The sequence below is a fragment of the Bombus pyrosoma genome, linkage group LG14 (genome assembly GCF_014825855.1).
Source record: "Bombus pyrosoma isolate SC7728 linkage group LG14, ASM1482585v1, whole genome shotgun sequence".
Taxonomy (NCBI): Eukaryota; Metazoa; Arthropoda; class Insecta; order Hymenoptera; family Apidae; genus Bombus; species Bombus pyrosoma.
This window is the reverse complement of record NC_057783.1, coordinates 3,381,327-3,396,788: the sequence shown is the minus strand read 5'-3', so window position 1 is coordinate 3,396,788 and position 15,462 is coordinate 3,381,327. Positions and strand designations below refer to the sequence as shown.

Here is a 15,462-nt window from a genome sequence, read left to right as displayed (position 1 = left end):
TATTCGGTCCAGTGTCATCGTAATGCCCGATTTACCGAATATGTTCCTGAAATCCTACTATCTGATTGCAGGCCATGTGACGCTTATACGAATGAATGTTTCGGCCTTAGTATTTACAAATTTCAGCTTAGCAACATTCAGTTATATGAAAATTAACTCCCATTATACGAATAGATAAACAACGAAGGAAGGGAGATGCTAGTGAACTCCTATTATCCGACTGATCCAGTTATCCGACACGTCTTGTTCCCCGACCGTGTTGGATAAATGGAGTTTTACTGTAGTACGTTGTGTGCAAAAAATATTTACACACCATCGTATCTATTATAGCGTTTACATGCTAATTAGCTACATCCAAGGAAATTTCGTAACATTCTCATATAGCTACGGAAACTTTGATACTATGCAAATGAGATTTAGAAAGCTTGATAAAAAATGTTCCATTGGAAAGTAAAAGTATGTGAAAATACTTATTATAACAGTTGCATGTCTATCGTCGCGTCAATTGAGTATTATTTCTTTCGAATTGTCACGTAGAACCAAGCACAGCGTCGTCGATTTCTATAAGTAACATTAACTTCTCGATCGAAGAAATTGCCATTTCCCCGTGTAGAAGAAACAGGACGTTTCTTTTCAAGGAATCAAGATCAACTTACCATCGCCGTTTCTCTTTATATCCTTCTTTTGTGGCTTGCTTCCTTATCTTTCGTAATCGACGAACGATCGAACATCCTTAGCTAGAAGCAATTCCGGTCTTGGCAATTGTAGCACTACAATTGCTACCGCGCCAGCAATCTCTCGGCCGATCTTTTAACAGTTATCTTTCTCCATCGATTTTATCACCGAACGCTTCTTAAACTTCCCTCGTGCCTTTCGCTGCCTCGTTCGTCAATGCAAATTTTGCTTACGAAGCGCAGCACTCGGATTTCAGTATCAAGAGGATAAATCTGCTATCGATGAATTTACCTTGATAAATACCTTTGAAAGTCGAACATTTTCGTGACAAGTTTCTACGGCAAGTTTCGTGACTTTTATTCTACGGAAATTTAATACGATTTGCACGTTTGCTCGATACTGCCATACAGTAATGTTGTTGATTAAATCGATTAAATTTTCGATATCCTTAGAAAAATTGCGTTCATTTTAGGATATTTAATCTTAGAGTAAAGTATTGGTTTGGAATATTTTCCTCGTTAAATATCTTTAACGAGGATTGAAATGTCTTGAAATATTATCAGCTCGATAATGAGACATGTATACAGAAATTATGAGATATTTACTGCTAACGTATATTTGGCAAAGAATTAGTACACAACATGGCCACCACTAAATACAATCAACAAGTATAATATAATCAATAAATACAATATTTGCACTAAGTATCTTGTTATTAAGCTATCTAAAAGTATTCGAATAATTTCGTGAGCAATTGTACTTAAATAATCAAACGAGAAACCCAGCGAGAATTGGCTGTCTTGCAGGAAAAGTTACACGCGTATTTCACAGCGTTGTAAAGCAGAGTTACGTTTATCACTGGCCGCTTCTAGGGCAAGTGAAAGAAAAATATGTTTTCGACGGTATTTCCGATAAAAGGCAGCTGGCACGGTCGCAGTTTCTCGTCCAGTACGAATCGCCAAGACAGATGAGACTTATATTTCCGGAGAACTATCGCGGAAAGAATGTCACCAGAAACAGGAAATGCGTTGCACGCTATCGATTCGGGTGATTTTAATACTTTAATTGCTCGGAGAAACCAATTTCCACCAGAGTTACCATCAGATCGATATTCATTAACCTAATTCGCTGAAAAATCTTTGAATAAGATTTTTGTTTTTCCACTTTACGGATTAAGGAAATCTTCTCGTTGTTCGTGCAAATTTTTATAGCTTACTAGTTGCTTGAAATCAACCACTTTTTCCAACTCCGTGTTCTCAATTGGTTGAAAAATCTATACGGCGCAGCGTGTAATATTTCCAGAGGAAACATTACGATTTATTGCCTAAATAATTTTTAATTAGGTTGGATTAGTGTGCACGAACAACGTTGTAAGTACAATGCGAATTCGATTCAGCTCAATTAAAATGAATAGCTTTAACCTGGAGCCATTAACATCATTTTCCACGCAATGATTTTATTTCACGACAATTTGTGGTTTGCGAAAATCATTACGTTTATAAAATACATTGACAAATTCACGGAAGAATTTTCAAGTGGCGTGGAAGCTATTACGAGCAAACAATTTGTAATTAAAACGTAATTTAAGCGATCGTGTTGTATTTTGTACATGTTTATCTTTCAATTTCCTACGAATATATAAAAATCCTACGTATACACCATAATATTTAAATATTAGACTAGACCACGCTGGAATGATGCATTGTCTTGCAATGTCTATGCAAGACTTAGCGTAAGGATGACACTGGTAGTCGGAAGCTTAACACGCAAGAGAGTTGGTGCGACATAAACAATCCCCGGAACCGCGAGGCACGACGAACGACAGAGAATAATACGATCGCAGCTGCGACCTTGGAGTCAGACAGCAACTAACGGAGACAGCGTGCACGCTGTGTTGTTCTTCTCTTCAAGGTAAAACCAGGTGTACTGTTTCGACACGCAACCACCGAGCGGAAAACGATCAGAAAGTTGCGCGGCGACGATGACGGGTACCTTGAAAATTCCGACGAACCGTGGAAAAAAGATTCGATGGCAGCCAAGGGGACACGCGATGGTAATTTCGCAACAGCGATAGGAATCTGTTGGAAAAGAAAAGGAAAAAGAAAAAAGAAATTGTGGGCCGACAATCTCGAGCGGGACCGATTGTCGAGAATTTCGAGGCTGGTCGGCGTGTTTATGACGGGTATCTGCCAACGATGCAACCATTTGCAGATTGACATCTGCTATATCTGGATTTTTTTAAATCTTTTTCTTCCTGTACTTTTTTGAAAGTTGGAAGAAGAGTAATTTTTTGAGGACGGAAATGTGGTGGTTTGCTCGGAGGTTGTGATTTAGGTGATATGGTGGAACCTGGTAGACCTTTGATGCAAATGGTTAATAGCTGGGCAATTAGAAGGTTTGTTTGCCGCAGGGAATAGAGGTACGTCATGAAATCGGGATTATGGTGGAATCACGCGAGTCGATCTCGATTCAGCTTTACTAATTGCCAAGATTTCCTACGTTGGTTGGTTGCTACGTACACTGAGAGATACAAATAACTACAAAATAAATCTGCGAGACTCGAAGCAACGGGCACTGTGAAGAAATGAGATTCTTGAAAGTTGAAATATATAAAATATTTAAAAATTCTCTACTTTATGCTCTTGTAACGATTAAACACCGAAGCGATCCACCAACGAAGCAGCAATTGCTCCAAGTTAATCACCCAGTGCACAAAGTCTGCTGTGTGCGGTTCTGTTAGCCTGAGGAGGGGAGGAGGTTCCAGAGAAAAGAAAGTTTAGTCGTAGCTAGCTACTGATTAACGGTAAGAGCTTGATTACAGCTGCAACTTTACAGTGACAAAGAGAAATGTCCCGGTTTTACTGCGCGCTTCAAGGTGAGCCCCGTTGAACACGCAACGTCGCGTCGCACAGTGCGGCATTTGAACGAGGATTCGGGACAGAAATGAAAATTCGGAGGCCGCGTTCTCGCGTTGCGTCGCAACGTTTCCCTCTCCCGCCCTTAACTTGGCAAAGGTAAACACGTTGGGGGATGTTAACGCCGAGAGAAATCAAAGCGGCAAGTGTTAACATTGATAGGGTGTCAACATTGGAAAATGTCAAGTTAAGATTAATATCGGGGGGGGGGGGGTTAACGTTTGAGAGTGGTTTTTATCTAACATCCTTCGCTCATGGATATGAGTCGTTTAAGAGAACTTCCTTCGCGCAAGAGAAGATGTTTGAAGAGGCAAATATTCGAGGGAAGTTAAGGTTGACAGATAAACGTTGGGAGATAAACGTGGAAGTAAAAATTAGGGGAAGGTAAACGTTGGAGAGAGGTTGATATTAACGTTGGAGGGAGGTTAAATTTGGGGGCTGTAAAACGTGGGAAGTCGGTGAACGTTGCGTCGCGGTGTGGGGAACTGAGAAACGGTCAGGTGACTGCGACGAGGCTATTCACAGGGGGAATAGAAACGCGTTTTAACTTCTCTCCCGCTGTGTTCAAATTTTGATTTAGTACGTCAGAGAATTTTGTTATCACAATTGTGTTATCATCTTGTAACGGGTGGACTTACGAAGAGATAAGTACTATATTTGCTTCTCGAGAATTAAATATTAATCGCGTACTTGTCTATTGAAATTAAGGAACTAATAAAAAGCAAAGTTGGTCAGCTTGACTGTTGAGAGGCTCGTATTTATCTTCGTTCTACCATAGATATATCAAGCAATTAAATTTCTGTGCCATCGAAACAGTTTTCCTGTAAAGAAATGAAAATCCGTTCACGTTCAATTCGAGCAGAAAATGCTCCTCGAGGTCTGTTTGAAGAGCGCGGTTCTATGCGCCGGATCTTTCAACGATCGTGAAGAGATAGAGGCATCGCGTGAATAAATAGAGGCTGTGAATGAACCTGCTTGAATAAGAATGAAAAAAGAAGGCGCGAAGGAGATGAATGAAGGCGTTGGTTTGAGCCTGAAGATTTTATCTCGCAATAAGGAGCGTGCGTGACCATAATACGAGTCGAAAGCTGCATTAAACTCGTGGCAACGTCAAAGCATATCTAACTTACACGGTGGCCTCAAGGGACATACCTGGACCGGAAATGGAGCGCAACGCTATGAGATTAATACGTATTTTAAGATACTTCCCGCAATAGGCGATGTTTCTTCTTAAAAATAATGTCAGATAGGGGAGTTGATTTCAATACTGAAAAGGATCAGTCATTCCGATCCATTAATCGGCAAAATTAATTGGCAAAATTTATTTTCTCTGATAGTTATAAGTATTCGTAAACTTTTCACTTTGGAGGAAGATCGTGCTTTGACCAAAATAATAATCGATTATTCCTTTTAGCAATCATTTTGAAGATAAAGATGTCTCGACGCTAATTGCACGCAGTTTGCTCTGAGAGTAGTTAATTATAATTAATCATTAATCGTATATTCGATTCCTTTCCATCCCGATTTTTGATGATCTTTCTAACGAACAAATAAATAAACTTTCGAAGCACTTTCAGAAGTGGAACTTGCCGATGTGTCTCGAGCTTTGATATATCGAAACAATGCCAGCAATACGAAATTGTTAATTTATAAACAGTTAAAATCCAACACTTAGGACGATAAAATAATTCCAACAGATAACGCTACTGAAAACAGTTTAAGCGAAACGAAGCGTTGCCTTTTCAATAGGAAAAGTAATTTAGCCTAACGAAAGCTACGAGTCTCAAATGGAGAGAACCGATAATTCAAAGTATATCCGTGCCAAAGTTGACTTTTAAACCCGGAGAAAGGCTCGAAGTTGAGAGGAGTTTCTTGTTTCAAGTCGGCGACATTGTTCCATGCTCGTTTCCCGTGAATTCCAGAAGATTCGGAGGAGAGAGGGAATTCGAAGAAATCTAGGTCTTACCTCGCTCGTTTCGGAAAGTTACGATGGTTTTCGTAATTGGAGACGCTTAAGCGAAGCTTTTTGGTGGGATCGTTTTCGAGTTTCGGGTAAAACGAATCGACGCGAGCATGGCTAAATTGGAATTAAGTAAACAGTGAAGTATAACGGTATTTAATCATCGAATGGCGGGCTGAAGCTATTCATTGCGAGGTTACGGCTATGAGATATGTTGTACCTAGTTGTAAGTAATGTTTTTGGCGAGGCAAGATCATTCGTATCACTAAACATTAATAACCGCTATAGTTCAAGATGGAAGTCATTTGCTGGCGAGTTCAAATGGCTGAGGACCAAGCATATCTCGCGTTTAATTTATTTTATTGTTGTGGAAGACCCAGTGGCAGCGAGATGCAGTAAAATCGTTCGAACGTCCAAAGTTTATGTACTTGGACCGTTAAAACGAGCGAATTGATAGAATTCTCGGAAAATAAGCATGTGAAATCACTGTCACCACCGTATAAATTATACTCTAGCTGTGACTCAGTCTTTACTGTTGAATGCTGTACCTATTGTTCGTATACCTTACGCTGTTCTAACATAAAATGGCTTTGCACACGTACGAATATTTAATCGCTGGTACGATTTTGACTTTTTCATATTTTGGATAAATACGCTGTTAGCAGCTTTAAAATATTGAATGTTACAAATTCTTACTGCTCCCCTTCTCCTATAAATTCTGGTTATTGCTACAATCTTCATTCTCTGTATATCCTCGCGCTCTTTCTTTTACAATTAGCGATAGAATTCATTTATCAGTGTTTCCCTTTCTACGATCAAGATTTTTCTGTATATTACATATTATTCCTACACATTTGCACTTTTATAATATCGCTGATCCTCAGAGATTCCTTCGTTGTTGAAGTTGCCCGCCATAATGGCCCATAATAGAATTGTTTTATTCGATGTAAGAATTTTTCCAAATTACATTTATACAACATTTTCCAAGAAAGCTATGCACGCCGCTGTACAGTACAAAGACTAATTCAGAGCTGCAAATATACTAACTGACAATTACTTACGCAGATAACAGAAAAATTAGCGTTGTACCAATTACTATATTGTACCGAATTGCAGCAGATATCAGCGGATCATACGCACAAGGTCTCCGGATAACAGACGCGCAAGTGTAAGTTGACGACGATGCGTGATATTTCAATTACGAGTTATCCTAAAATTCGAGAACAAGAACGACAATAATTTACTGTTAAACGGAACGTGCTAGTTTCCTATCGAGCCGCATTATGGTTGTTTTCAGAGAGGCCTTCGCGTGTTCGCACGCACTCGTCGATTTCTAAACAGCAAAAGCGTTCCGTTCGGTCTGCGATTAACAAGAAATTGCGAAAGAGTATTCGCTGGGTCAAAGCAATTTTATCGACTGAACACGATTCGTCGCGTACACAAGAGGAAGGTCTCGAAATACGAATTGAAAAAATCAACGAAACTTTAAGCAGCAGTAAAACAGGAGGATGTAAAAGTAGGAGGTCGAGCTCTGTGACTTTTCTATCTCACTTTTTTCGAATTAAAGAAAGAAAAAAAGAAAGAAAAGAGGAAGAGAGAAAAAAAGCAACGCATAATAAAATCCATTAGAGAACGCGAGAACAATTGAATCATTAATTATTCAAAACGCTGTTGAATTAGTGTCGAGGTTCGTAGTTTTGAATTCATAAAGAATTTGCGACTCTTTGCAGGGAATAGGTGCGAAAACGCGAATCGCGTTTGAACGACGCACATGCAAATGTGATTTTGCATTGGCCCTTGGGAACTCTTTCAACGTATTAGCGTGCTAAAATAGGATGGATAGGGTGCGGCATGCAGAGACGTGAAAAACTTGTAATTCATTAGCCATTCTTCCCTGCAAATTGGCTGCGGCTGATTAAAACGAATATTCAACGCACACTGCAGTGATCCACGAAATACGATTAAAGAGCAGAGGGGAAAAGAAAGGGAATTACATAACAGAACAATGTTTAACCTTCGAGTAAAATGTCTCTTTGATTTTCTTGAAAACTCGAGATTTATCCGCACGCAGATGTTCGAATATTGATAAGAATCACTGTGGATACTGGAAATCGGATTATTAAATAAGACACAGCGAATCGTTATTGAAGTTACGCTATTTATCGCAGAAAATGTTTTTATCTTAATAATGTTTTCTTTATTTGTCCGTGTCATTTTATACGTCACTTAAACAATTAAATAGACGCATCATGTGCGTCAATAACGCAAATGTTATTACGTAAATGTGATAGTGTAAACACGTTGCTCAATAGCGTAAACGCGTATCGATCTCACGGCATGGACGATGATCCTCAATCGTGATTTCCTCGAATTAACAGTGAATTAACGGCGAATTAACGGTACAGAGTTTGTCAAACGGAGATGCACGTGCGACGCACTATAATGAATCATATTGAAGCAGGGACCCATGCAAATATGTACACGACAGCAATTTACCACATTTTAGACATGTAAATTCCTTGAACCCACCCAACAATAGCGTGCAAACGCCGCAAGGTAAAGTTGCGCCGATGAAAAGAGAGCGCGGCCAGCTACGACTCGGGGTTGAAAGGGGAGAGGCGAAGAAAAAAAAAGCGGTAGTCCATTATGTGGATCTATTTGTATTACGAAATCACTCTGTCAACACGGCGACCGAGGAATCGATGTCAGGGTTGCCTGGTCGCAGTAAACGTCGACAAAATTCACCGTGTTTTTAACGCGATTTCGATCGCGGCTCCGACGTGGCGAGGAAATTCAGTTCTTTGCATAAAGCAAGGGTATTGAGAACTTTGAAAGGATCAAAAGAATATGAAATGAAAGGAACGTTGCTATCATTCTTTCTGTCTAAAGAAATTTCCTTTTATCCGTTTTTTTTTAGTTTCATAAAGATTATGTACAATGTACATACAATATACTGATTATCGAAATTTATTGATTTATTGATTCATTAAGGCTCGACCAATGAAATAATACGTAACGTGTGCAAACAAAATAACTGTATATATTGTTTTGTCAAGGTAAAAGATATTATTAGGATAATGGATACCTCGTAGAAAATCATTACACTAGTCAGGGAGGTGTATAAAAAGGATTTTCGCGATTCTAAAGAGGATAGTTTATCGTAATGCAAAAAATACTTCAATTTCTTCGAATTTCGTAGAGTTACACAACCTAGAAGTAGAAGTAACGACGTGAAAGATATATTGCACAGATTTGTGAAATTTTCTTTCACAGCTGCAGCTTCGAAAAAATGAACTTTGATATTATGAATTTGTTCAAAAAGTTCTATATTAGATTTGACGTCACGGGAATTTGACTCTTCGTGGATCCATCGAAAATGATGAATTTTCACAGAGTAACGACTCTGTAAAATAATTTAACAAACTCTTTCTCTCAAGTAATTTTCAAAATATCAAAAAATTCATTCTACTTTAGCGAAGGGCATCCACATTCTCAGAAAGTAATTAAATAACTTATACAAAATCTCTTTTTGTCAAGACAAATACTGAAAGTGCACCATTAAGTAAAAAGATTCGACGAACTGTTTGCGAAGGCATCCAGATACTTTGAACGGAATTAAGCAATTTCTGCAAACCCTTTTTGCCAAGTAATTCACAAAATACCCAGATCTACCCTTTTACAGCTAAAACGTCTAACAAACGTTTGACAAAGTACATCTAGGTTCTCTTCAGAATTTTTCCCTTGCGTTAACACGTGGACAGACGGTCGTGACACGGCGAACAGCTATTTCATTAAACGGAATTACACGTATCCTCTTTCCAACCCTCGATAAACAAAAAATGGCGGTGGCGAGACGGTGTGGCGCTGGTCTGTTACCCAGGAAAAGGAGGTTGATTTGTTTTCCTCTCTTGATATATGCAGGCGGATGGACGTTTCGTAGCGGGGAAAAAGGGAAAGAGAACGAAAGACAGTTCCGAGTGGCGCGAGGGAAATTCTCATTACGCGTTCGAAATGGTTGGAAATGTTCCAAACGAAACTACCCTGAACTTGTCCCCGCTCTAACGACGCCGATACAGGCCACTATCCGTATCTCTTCTCTCCGAATGGAGGCTTGCAATTGCTAGCAGGAAATTTTTCCAGACATCGGACCAGCCTGGTCGATACACGTTACACATACGCCCGGAATTTCCGACAAATTAAACACAGTCTTTCATGATTTCCGGCTTAACGCGGCTACGCTGTTTCCTCTAGCTACCGTCTGTTTCTCATGGCCAATTATCGGAGACGTTCCGCTGACGTTTCGCTGGTATATGCCGCCATCCATTTCGGCTTTGCGCGCTTGAAAAACGTGCTGCTTATTCTGCACTGTTTTCGAAAGTTTTGACTTTGATAGTCAGACGTAAATTGGAAAGAGTTAGCAGCGGTAGTGTATCAAGGTTGCTACGAAATTTCATTCCTCGAGACGTCAACGATGCAACCGAACAAAGATAACATTGGAAAAATATGATAAATGAAGTTCTCTTATTTTCTGGCTTCCTTATTGCTCAGTAGATGTATTCTAATGCGAGAAGGTTAAAGAATATAGATTTGCTTCTTGATTAAAGTCTTACAAAAAAGTAAGCGATCGATCTTTCACGATTCGTAGAAAATGAATAATATTAGCTCGACCGTTGTGTTAATTTAACTTAATTCGTATCAATCTGCATAGTCGGGGTTATTAACGTTATTTGAGTGTTCAACAGGATGACGAAAGCGCGTATCTAATTCCAAAACTAAATGCAAGGATAATTTGCAATCTTAATTTAATTTATAATTCAGAAATTCAAAAAATTTGAAGATATAGAGCTTGTCAATAAGATTGTAGCTCTACCAGATCAAAAAGTTACAAGCGTCAACATTATCACTGCGTATTGCCTTTTAAAACTCGATTTAACAGCGTTGTAGTACTTTGTTCGACGTAACTCCGATGATCGTAAAGTAATCATTCGAAGAAATCGTCGTTGTTCGACTTACGCGTAAAGTCGAAATTAAAATGCATCCTGTCGAAACTAAGAAAATGTCCGGATACGTTTGAACGTTATCGTAGCTCGGTTCCATTAAGAAGAACAAGGTCTTACTTCGATAATCAAAGTCGACGGCCACCCAGAGTGACGTGTGTGCCTCTTCTAATTCCGAAAATGACCGGTGGCGAAAGTGTTCCGCGATAAATTGTAGAAATCCTAAGATTATGGCAATGGTCGATACGGAACAGAGGTCAGACTTGGCGAGTGAAGTGTGTCAGTGTTAGGTCAGACGTTGCCAATCGATACGAAAACTGACGAACCGCAACGCGATACACAATGGGAAACTCCGTTACCCTTGTGCATGTGAGAACTATAACGTAAACGGACTGCACTTTGTTTTGTTAACCTCCAACTGCCGTGTCAGCTCATGCAACGTGTAAAATATACTAGTAGGCGTAAGTTTTCCCAGTTTGTGGATGAGTTGAACAAGTTGCAGGTGTTGGACACTTCCATGGAGGGATGGTCCTTGCCCGGAAATTTTCGAGTCCTTATCGCGTTGCAAACGAAGGAAAGTTTTGGTAGCTGTGACGATCCTACTGTGGAAGTTTCGATATTCTTATCTGCTTCTGGAAATTCTAATTCCTTTAATACTTTGAATGTTCAAACGGTATATTTTATAGACAGTTTAAAATACCTTGAAGAAAATAGCTTATAGAATAATACTGAAATATTAGTACAATAATACTAGAATAGAATAATAAAATTAATAATATGACAATAGAATGGTAGAAATAATAATATAATACATATCAATACATACATAGCGAATGTTTATACATTTTTCTGAAATTTAATGTTTTAAAAATTTACAACATGCGTATAGTATGCAAAGATATATAAAGTATCCAAAGTAGAGCGTTTAATGTAATATTTGCTAGATGAATCCAATTTCTATGTAGATCTATTATTCAGTCATCCTGGAATATTTCCCGTATAATTCCGTGACCTTAGTTTGTCAAATTTAACGTACGAAAGGTAGGGAAAGACGCGAAACGATATTTTCTTGTTCACGTTATCCTTATACCTGAAACATTTCTTTTAGTATTATCAGAAAGAACCGAGATATTCCAGATGATAAAGTTAAGTGGATCACCCTCTGTAACAGAAAACAGACCAAGTGTTAATTTCTAATCAGGAGAAATTTGACCATCTAATCCTTTAAGTACGCGCATATTTTCGTAAATTCCACGAATTCCGTGTGTCTGCATTCCGTCGACGATTATTGTTAGTTAGGAAAGGCGCATTACGGACGATATTAGCAAGCAAAGCAACGATCGTGGCTTCCAAAAAAGTAGATTTCGAAAAAGTAGAAGGCCAGTCGAATGTTTGGTCTGGACATAGAGAGAGATATTAACGTCGTTTAAAAAAAAGAAGGTTTGGGAGCCGAGGAATACGTGGGATGCATTTTGTTCCAGCACTATAGACGATTCCAGAATCGCATTTCCTTTTAATGGAACTCCTCGGAAATATGTAGGTGTAGAAAATGCATAGGATGACGTCGGTATTTATAAGCACGGATAAGAAAGCTTCTCGACTATTTCGATCCTATTCCTCTCTTTTTAGAAGAGTAATCCAAGGGTATAAAACGAGAATCGTTTTGTAATTTGATAGTTTGGTATTCGAAGGCTAGCAATTTCGAGGGACACTTCGGACTACTCCTCTTCTCCTTTCTTTGATGAAAACTGAACTTTGAGAACTACGTGCGAAGAATTCACCGGGTGATATCACTTGTATCTACTTTGGAAGATATAGCTCGGACGGATACCTAAATTATTCTATTTCAAGTATCAAAGGAATTTTGTTCACTTTGTTCGTGGAAATAAAATTTCCTTTCTCCTACGGTGGTCTACGAAAGTGTTTCGACACTTGTACTCTTATCGTATGAAATGTTCTTAAATTTCTCTGGCATCGTTCTAGATACATTTTCAGATTGCTTTCCAGTATAATCATAATAGTGGTTTCTGATCACAGTACCAATAAAGTTTCAAAATGTTTTATATAAAAGTCTTCCACGGTAGATGTACAAATGCTCTCGTAAGCTACTGTATGTCTTTGATAATTGTTACGTCGGTTGAAGCGACAGGAAATATTCTCTTTGGAAAAAATATTTTTAGTATCTCTTAATGGTCGATCGAGTTCAACGTGCCCTATTCATCTAATGGAACTATCCTCTATATTTCGCAGCCCACTAACATGTGGTTCACCTACAATGATGGAATCTTGGGGTCCCGGGAGGACTGGCACACCCCCGCCTGCTCTTCCACCCCCGCCAACTGGGAGCAACAATGGTGGTGCAACGTCTGCAGCAACCGCAAACGTTGCACAGCCCAGCACAACCGCGCCGATTGCCAGTCCCGAAGGGGTCAGCGATGTAAGTAAAAACAAAAATCCTTGGGTATAGTCGCAAAAAACAAAAATCCTTGGGTATAGTCGCAAAAAACAAAAAAGAAACGCAGAGTTTCTTACTTGAAATTCTCAAAGTCGTTGCTTTTTTTCTATTTACTACAGTAACCGAGTTGCATGCATGTACGTACATTAATATATATAAGAATAAGATATTGCTGGAATGAGAGAATAACAATATCTAGAAAAAGAAGTCAAAAGCACGACAGATTCCAAGGCACGTGTAAAAACGAACCGCTTGCCGCTTCATGCAACACGAAATGCAAGGTATAGCACCATGCAAAGGTCGGTCTAATAAGCGCATACCTTGCCAGGAAGGTCGCCAACGGTCCGGCTCCTTTGGATGAAGCTTTGTAGGTTTGAAGAACAGCCAGTAGTAGTAGCAGCAGATCTATATCTCTTTTAGCTGCGATAATTCACGTTTAAAGAGTGAAATCACCCTCCAGAATTCGTTCCCTTAAAGCTAGCTCATAAACGGTTACATACTGAAAATAATTCTGTTAACGAAAATTAAATGCTTTTTGACACGTTAGAAGGAAATGGTGTGAACAAATAATTCTTCAAAATGTATAAAAAAATCATGTCGGCCTAACATTCGCCTAAACCTCCATCTAAATCTAAACCTCCATCTAACTCTCCGTCTAAACCTTCACCCAAACTTCCATCTGAACCTTCGCCTAAATCCTTATCCTGAGTCTGATTGAAGGGGTCCAGCTGAAGATGTCTGAGTGAAGGAGTCTGAACAATATTAACAAAACTTCTTTCTATCTGTAACTGTTCCCGAGTTAGCTCTTAAGGGTCCGAACTTTGTACGGTTATTTCATCCCTTAAATTTGGATTGCCGCAAATAAAAAACGATACGTATCTACTATTTTTGGCTGTTCTTCAAGTCTATAAAGTTTCATCGAAATTGTTGCCAGGCCATTCACGCCATCCCTTCCCCCACCCTTGTAAGTCATACAATTGGTGCGCGTGTAGTGTCATTCGAAGCATCAGGGACGAAACCACCCATCGCGCCTACTCCTTCCATCCATTTCAATTTCACAAGCATCCCCCGGATGGCCGGAGGTAATGGACGTTGGTCGCGCCATCGAACCGAGTTAACTGAATCACCGGAACATATCGGGAATATTGTCCATTCCCACGAGCATCCTCGAATTTTAGAGACTCGTCAACGACACTTCTTCCGCATTATTTTTACATCCCATCGTCCTTAAATCATCCCATTTAAATATTCCAATTATTCTTGACACTTTGTTCCAAATGAATTTCATAATTTAAAGGTAAACTGCAGTTTTTGATGACGCACAGTGGAAGAACGACGGGGAAATTGCTAGGAAAGAAATTTCTAGGAAAATCATGTAACGTGCATAGTTAAATCTAAACGCTTGATGGTAAAACCTGCGATATTTTCTTTCATTTATGAATTGTAATTCAGTCCCCGAGCTTTCCAACTTCCAGTACATTACTTTTGTACTTCATTACCCTAGTATGGTTTTCTCCTTCAATTTTTGTTAACGCCAGCTTACACTGATCGCGGTTATTTGTATTTTGTAATCTAAGACTAAGTTGCTACGTAGTATCGTAACTCTTAAACGATCCTTTTTCTCGATCGTTATTAAGTCGAACGAGTTTTATGCAAAAAGCAAAGTAAAATAACGCTTAAAGTAATAGTTTCTTTTGTGGTGAAGTAGAAGAACTTCATAATGATGAATTTTCTAGGAAAATGATATAATATGCATATCCATTTCTGATAAAACACAAGATATATTGTTTCGTACGTGGATAAAAATCCAATCCCCGATTTCATCAACAACATTCCCTATGTATTACCTTTACATTTCGTTATTTTTACACCATCTTCTTCTCCGATCTTCGTTAAATTTATTTTAAGTCGATCGACGTTTATACATTTCGTAATTTCAAACTAGATTCCTATGTCAAACAGTTTTCTCGGTGATAAACTAGAAAAACTTCATGACGAAGGAATTCCTAGAAAAATATTATGATATTCATGTCCATGTGTTTATGATATCCATCACAGGGAGAGCTCGCTGCATTTTGTTTCGTGTAGAGATTGAAAGGATCCGCATCATTTATAACAATGTCCCGGCATCGCTCCCCTCAATATCTTCCGCCATCGTGAACGAGCCTTAGCCTTAAACCATGCCCTCAACCCCGAAGTGCCCTCAGCCCCAGCCCCTCGCCGAACCCTGGGTAAATTCAGCCTGATCGCGTGCACCCGCTTCAAAACACGTCCGGTATCGATCGTGTCGCAGGAGTGTACGCGATGCTAACGATATTCCAGCCGGCTGTCACGTGAAACGGAAGTCCGAGTCAAGGGTACATAGCTTGGACTCGGTAGTAGCTGCACAAGATTCAGACTTGTAATGCAACGTTATTCGTATTTTCAGCTCTTGCAAGAGTACGCAACACCATATGCAAT

General features: G+C 39.2%; 1 protein-coding gene across 16 annotated transcripts in view; it reads left to right on the top strand.

Moving 5' to 3' along the window:
• The window catches only part of LOC122574658 (potassium voltage-gated channel subfamily H member 6), a 147,119-nt gene that overhangs the window by 54,993 nt on the left and 76,664 nt on the right, over positions 1-15,462 (top strand). For all 16 annotated transcript variants that reach the window (XM_043742496.1, XM_043742499.1, XM_043742487.1 and 13 more), the window contains one exon: positions 12,798-12,984. In XM_043742496.1, coding sequence (XP_043598431.1) covers positions 12,798-12,984 — 187 coding nt within the window. The remainder of the gene's footprint in view (positions 1-12,797; positions 12,985-15,462) is intronic.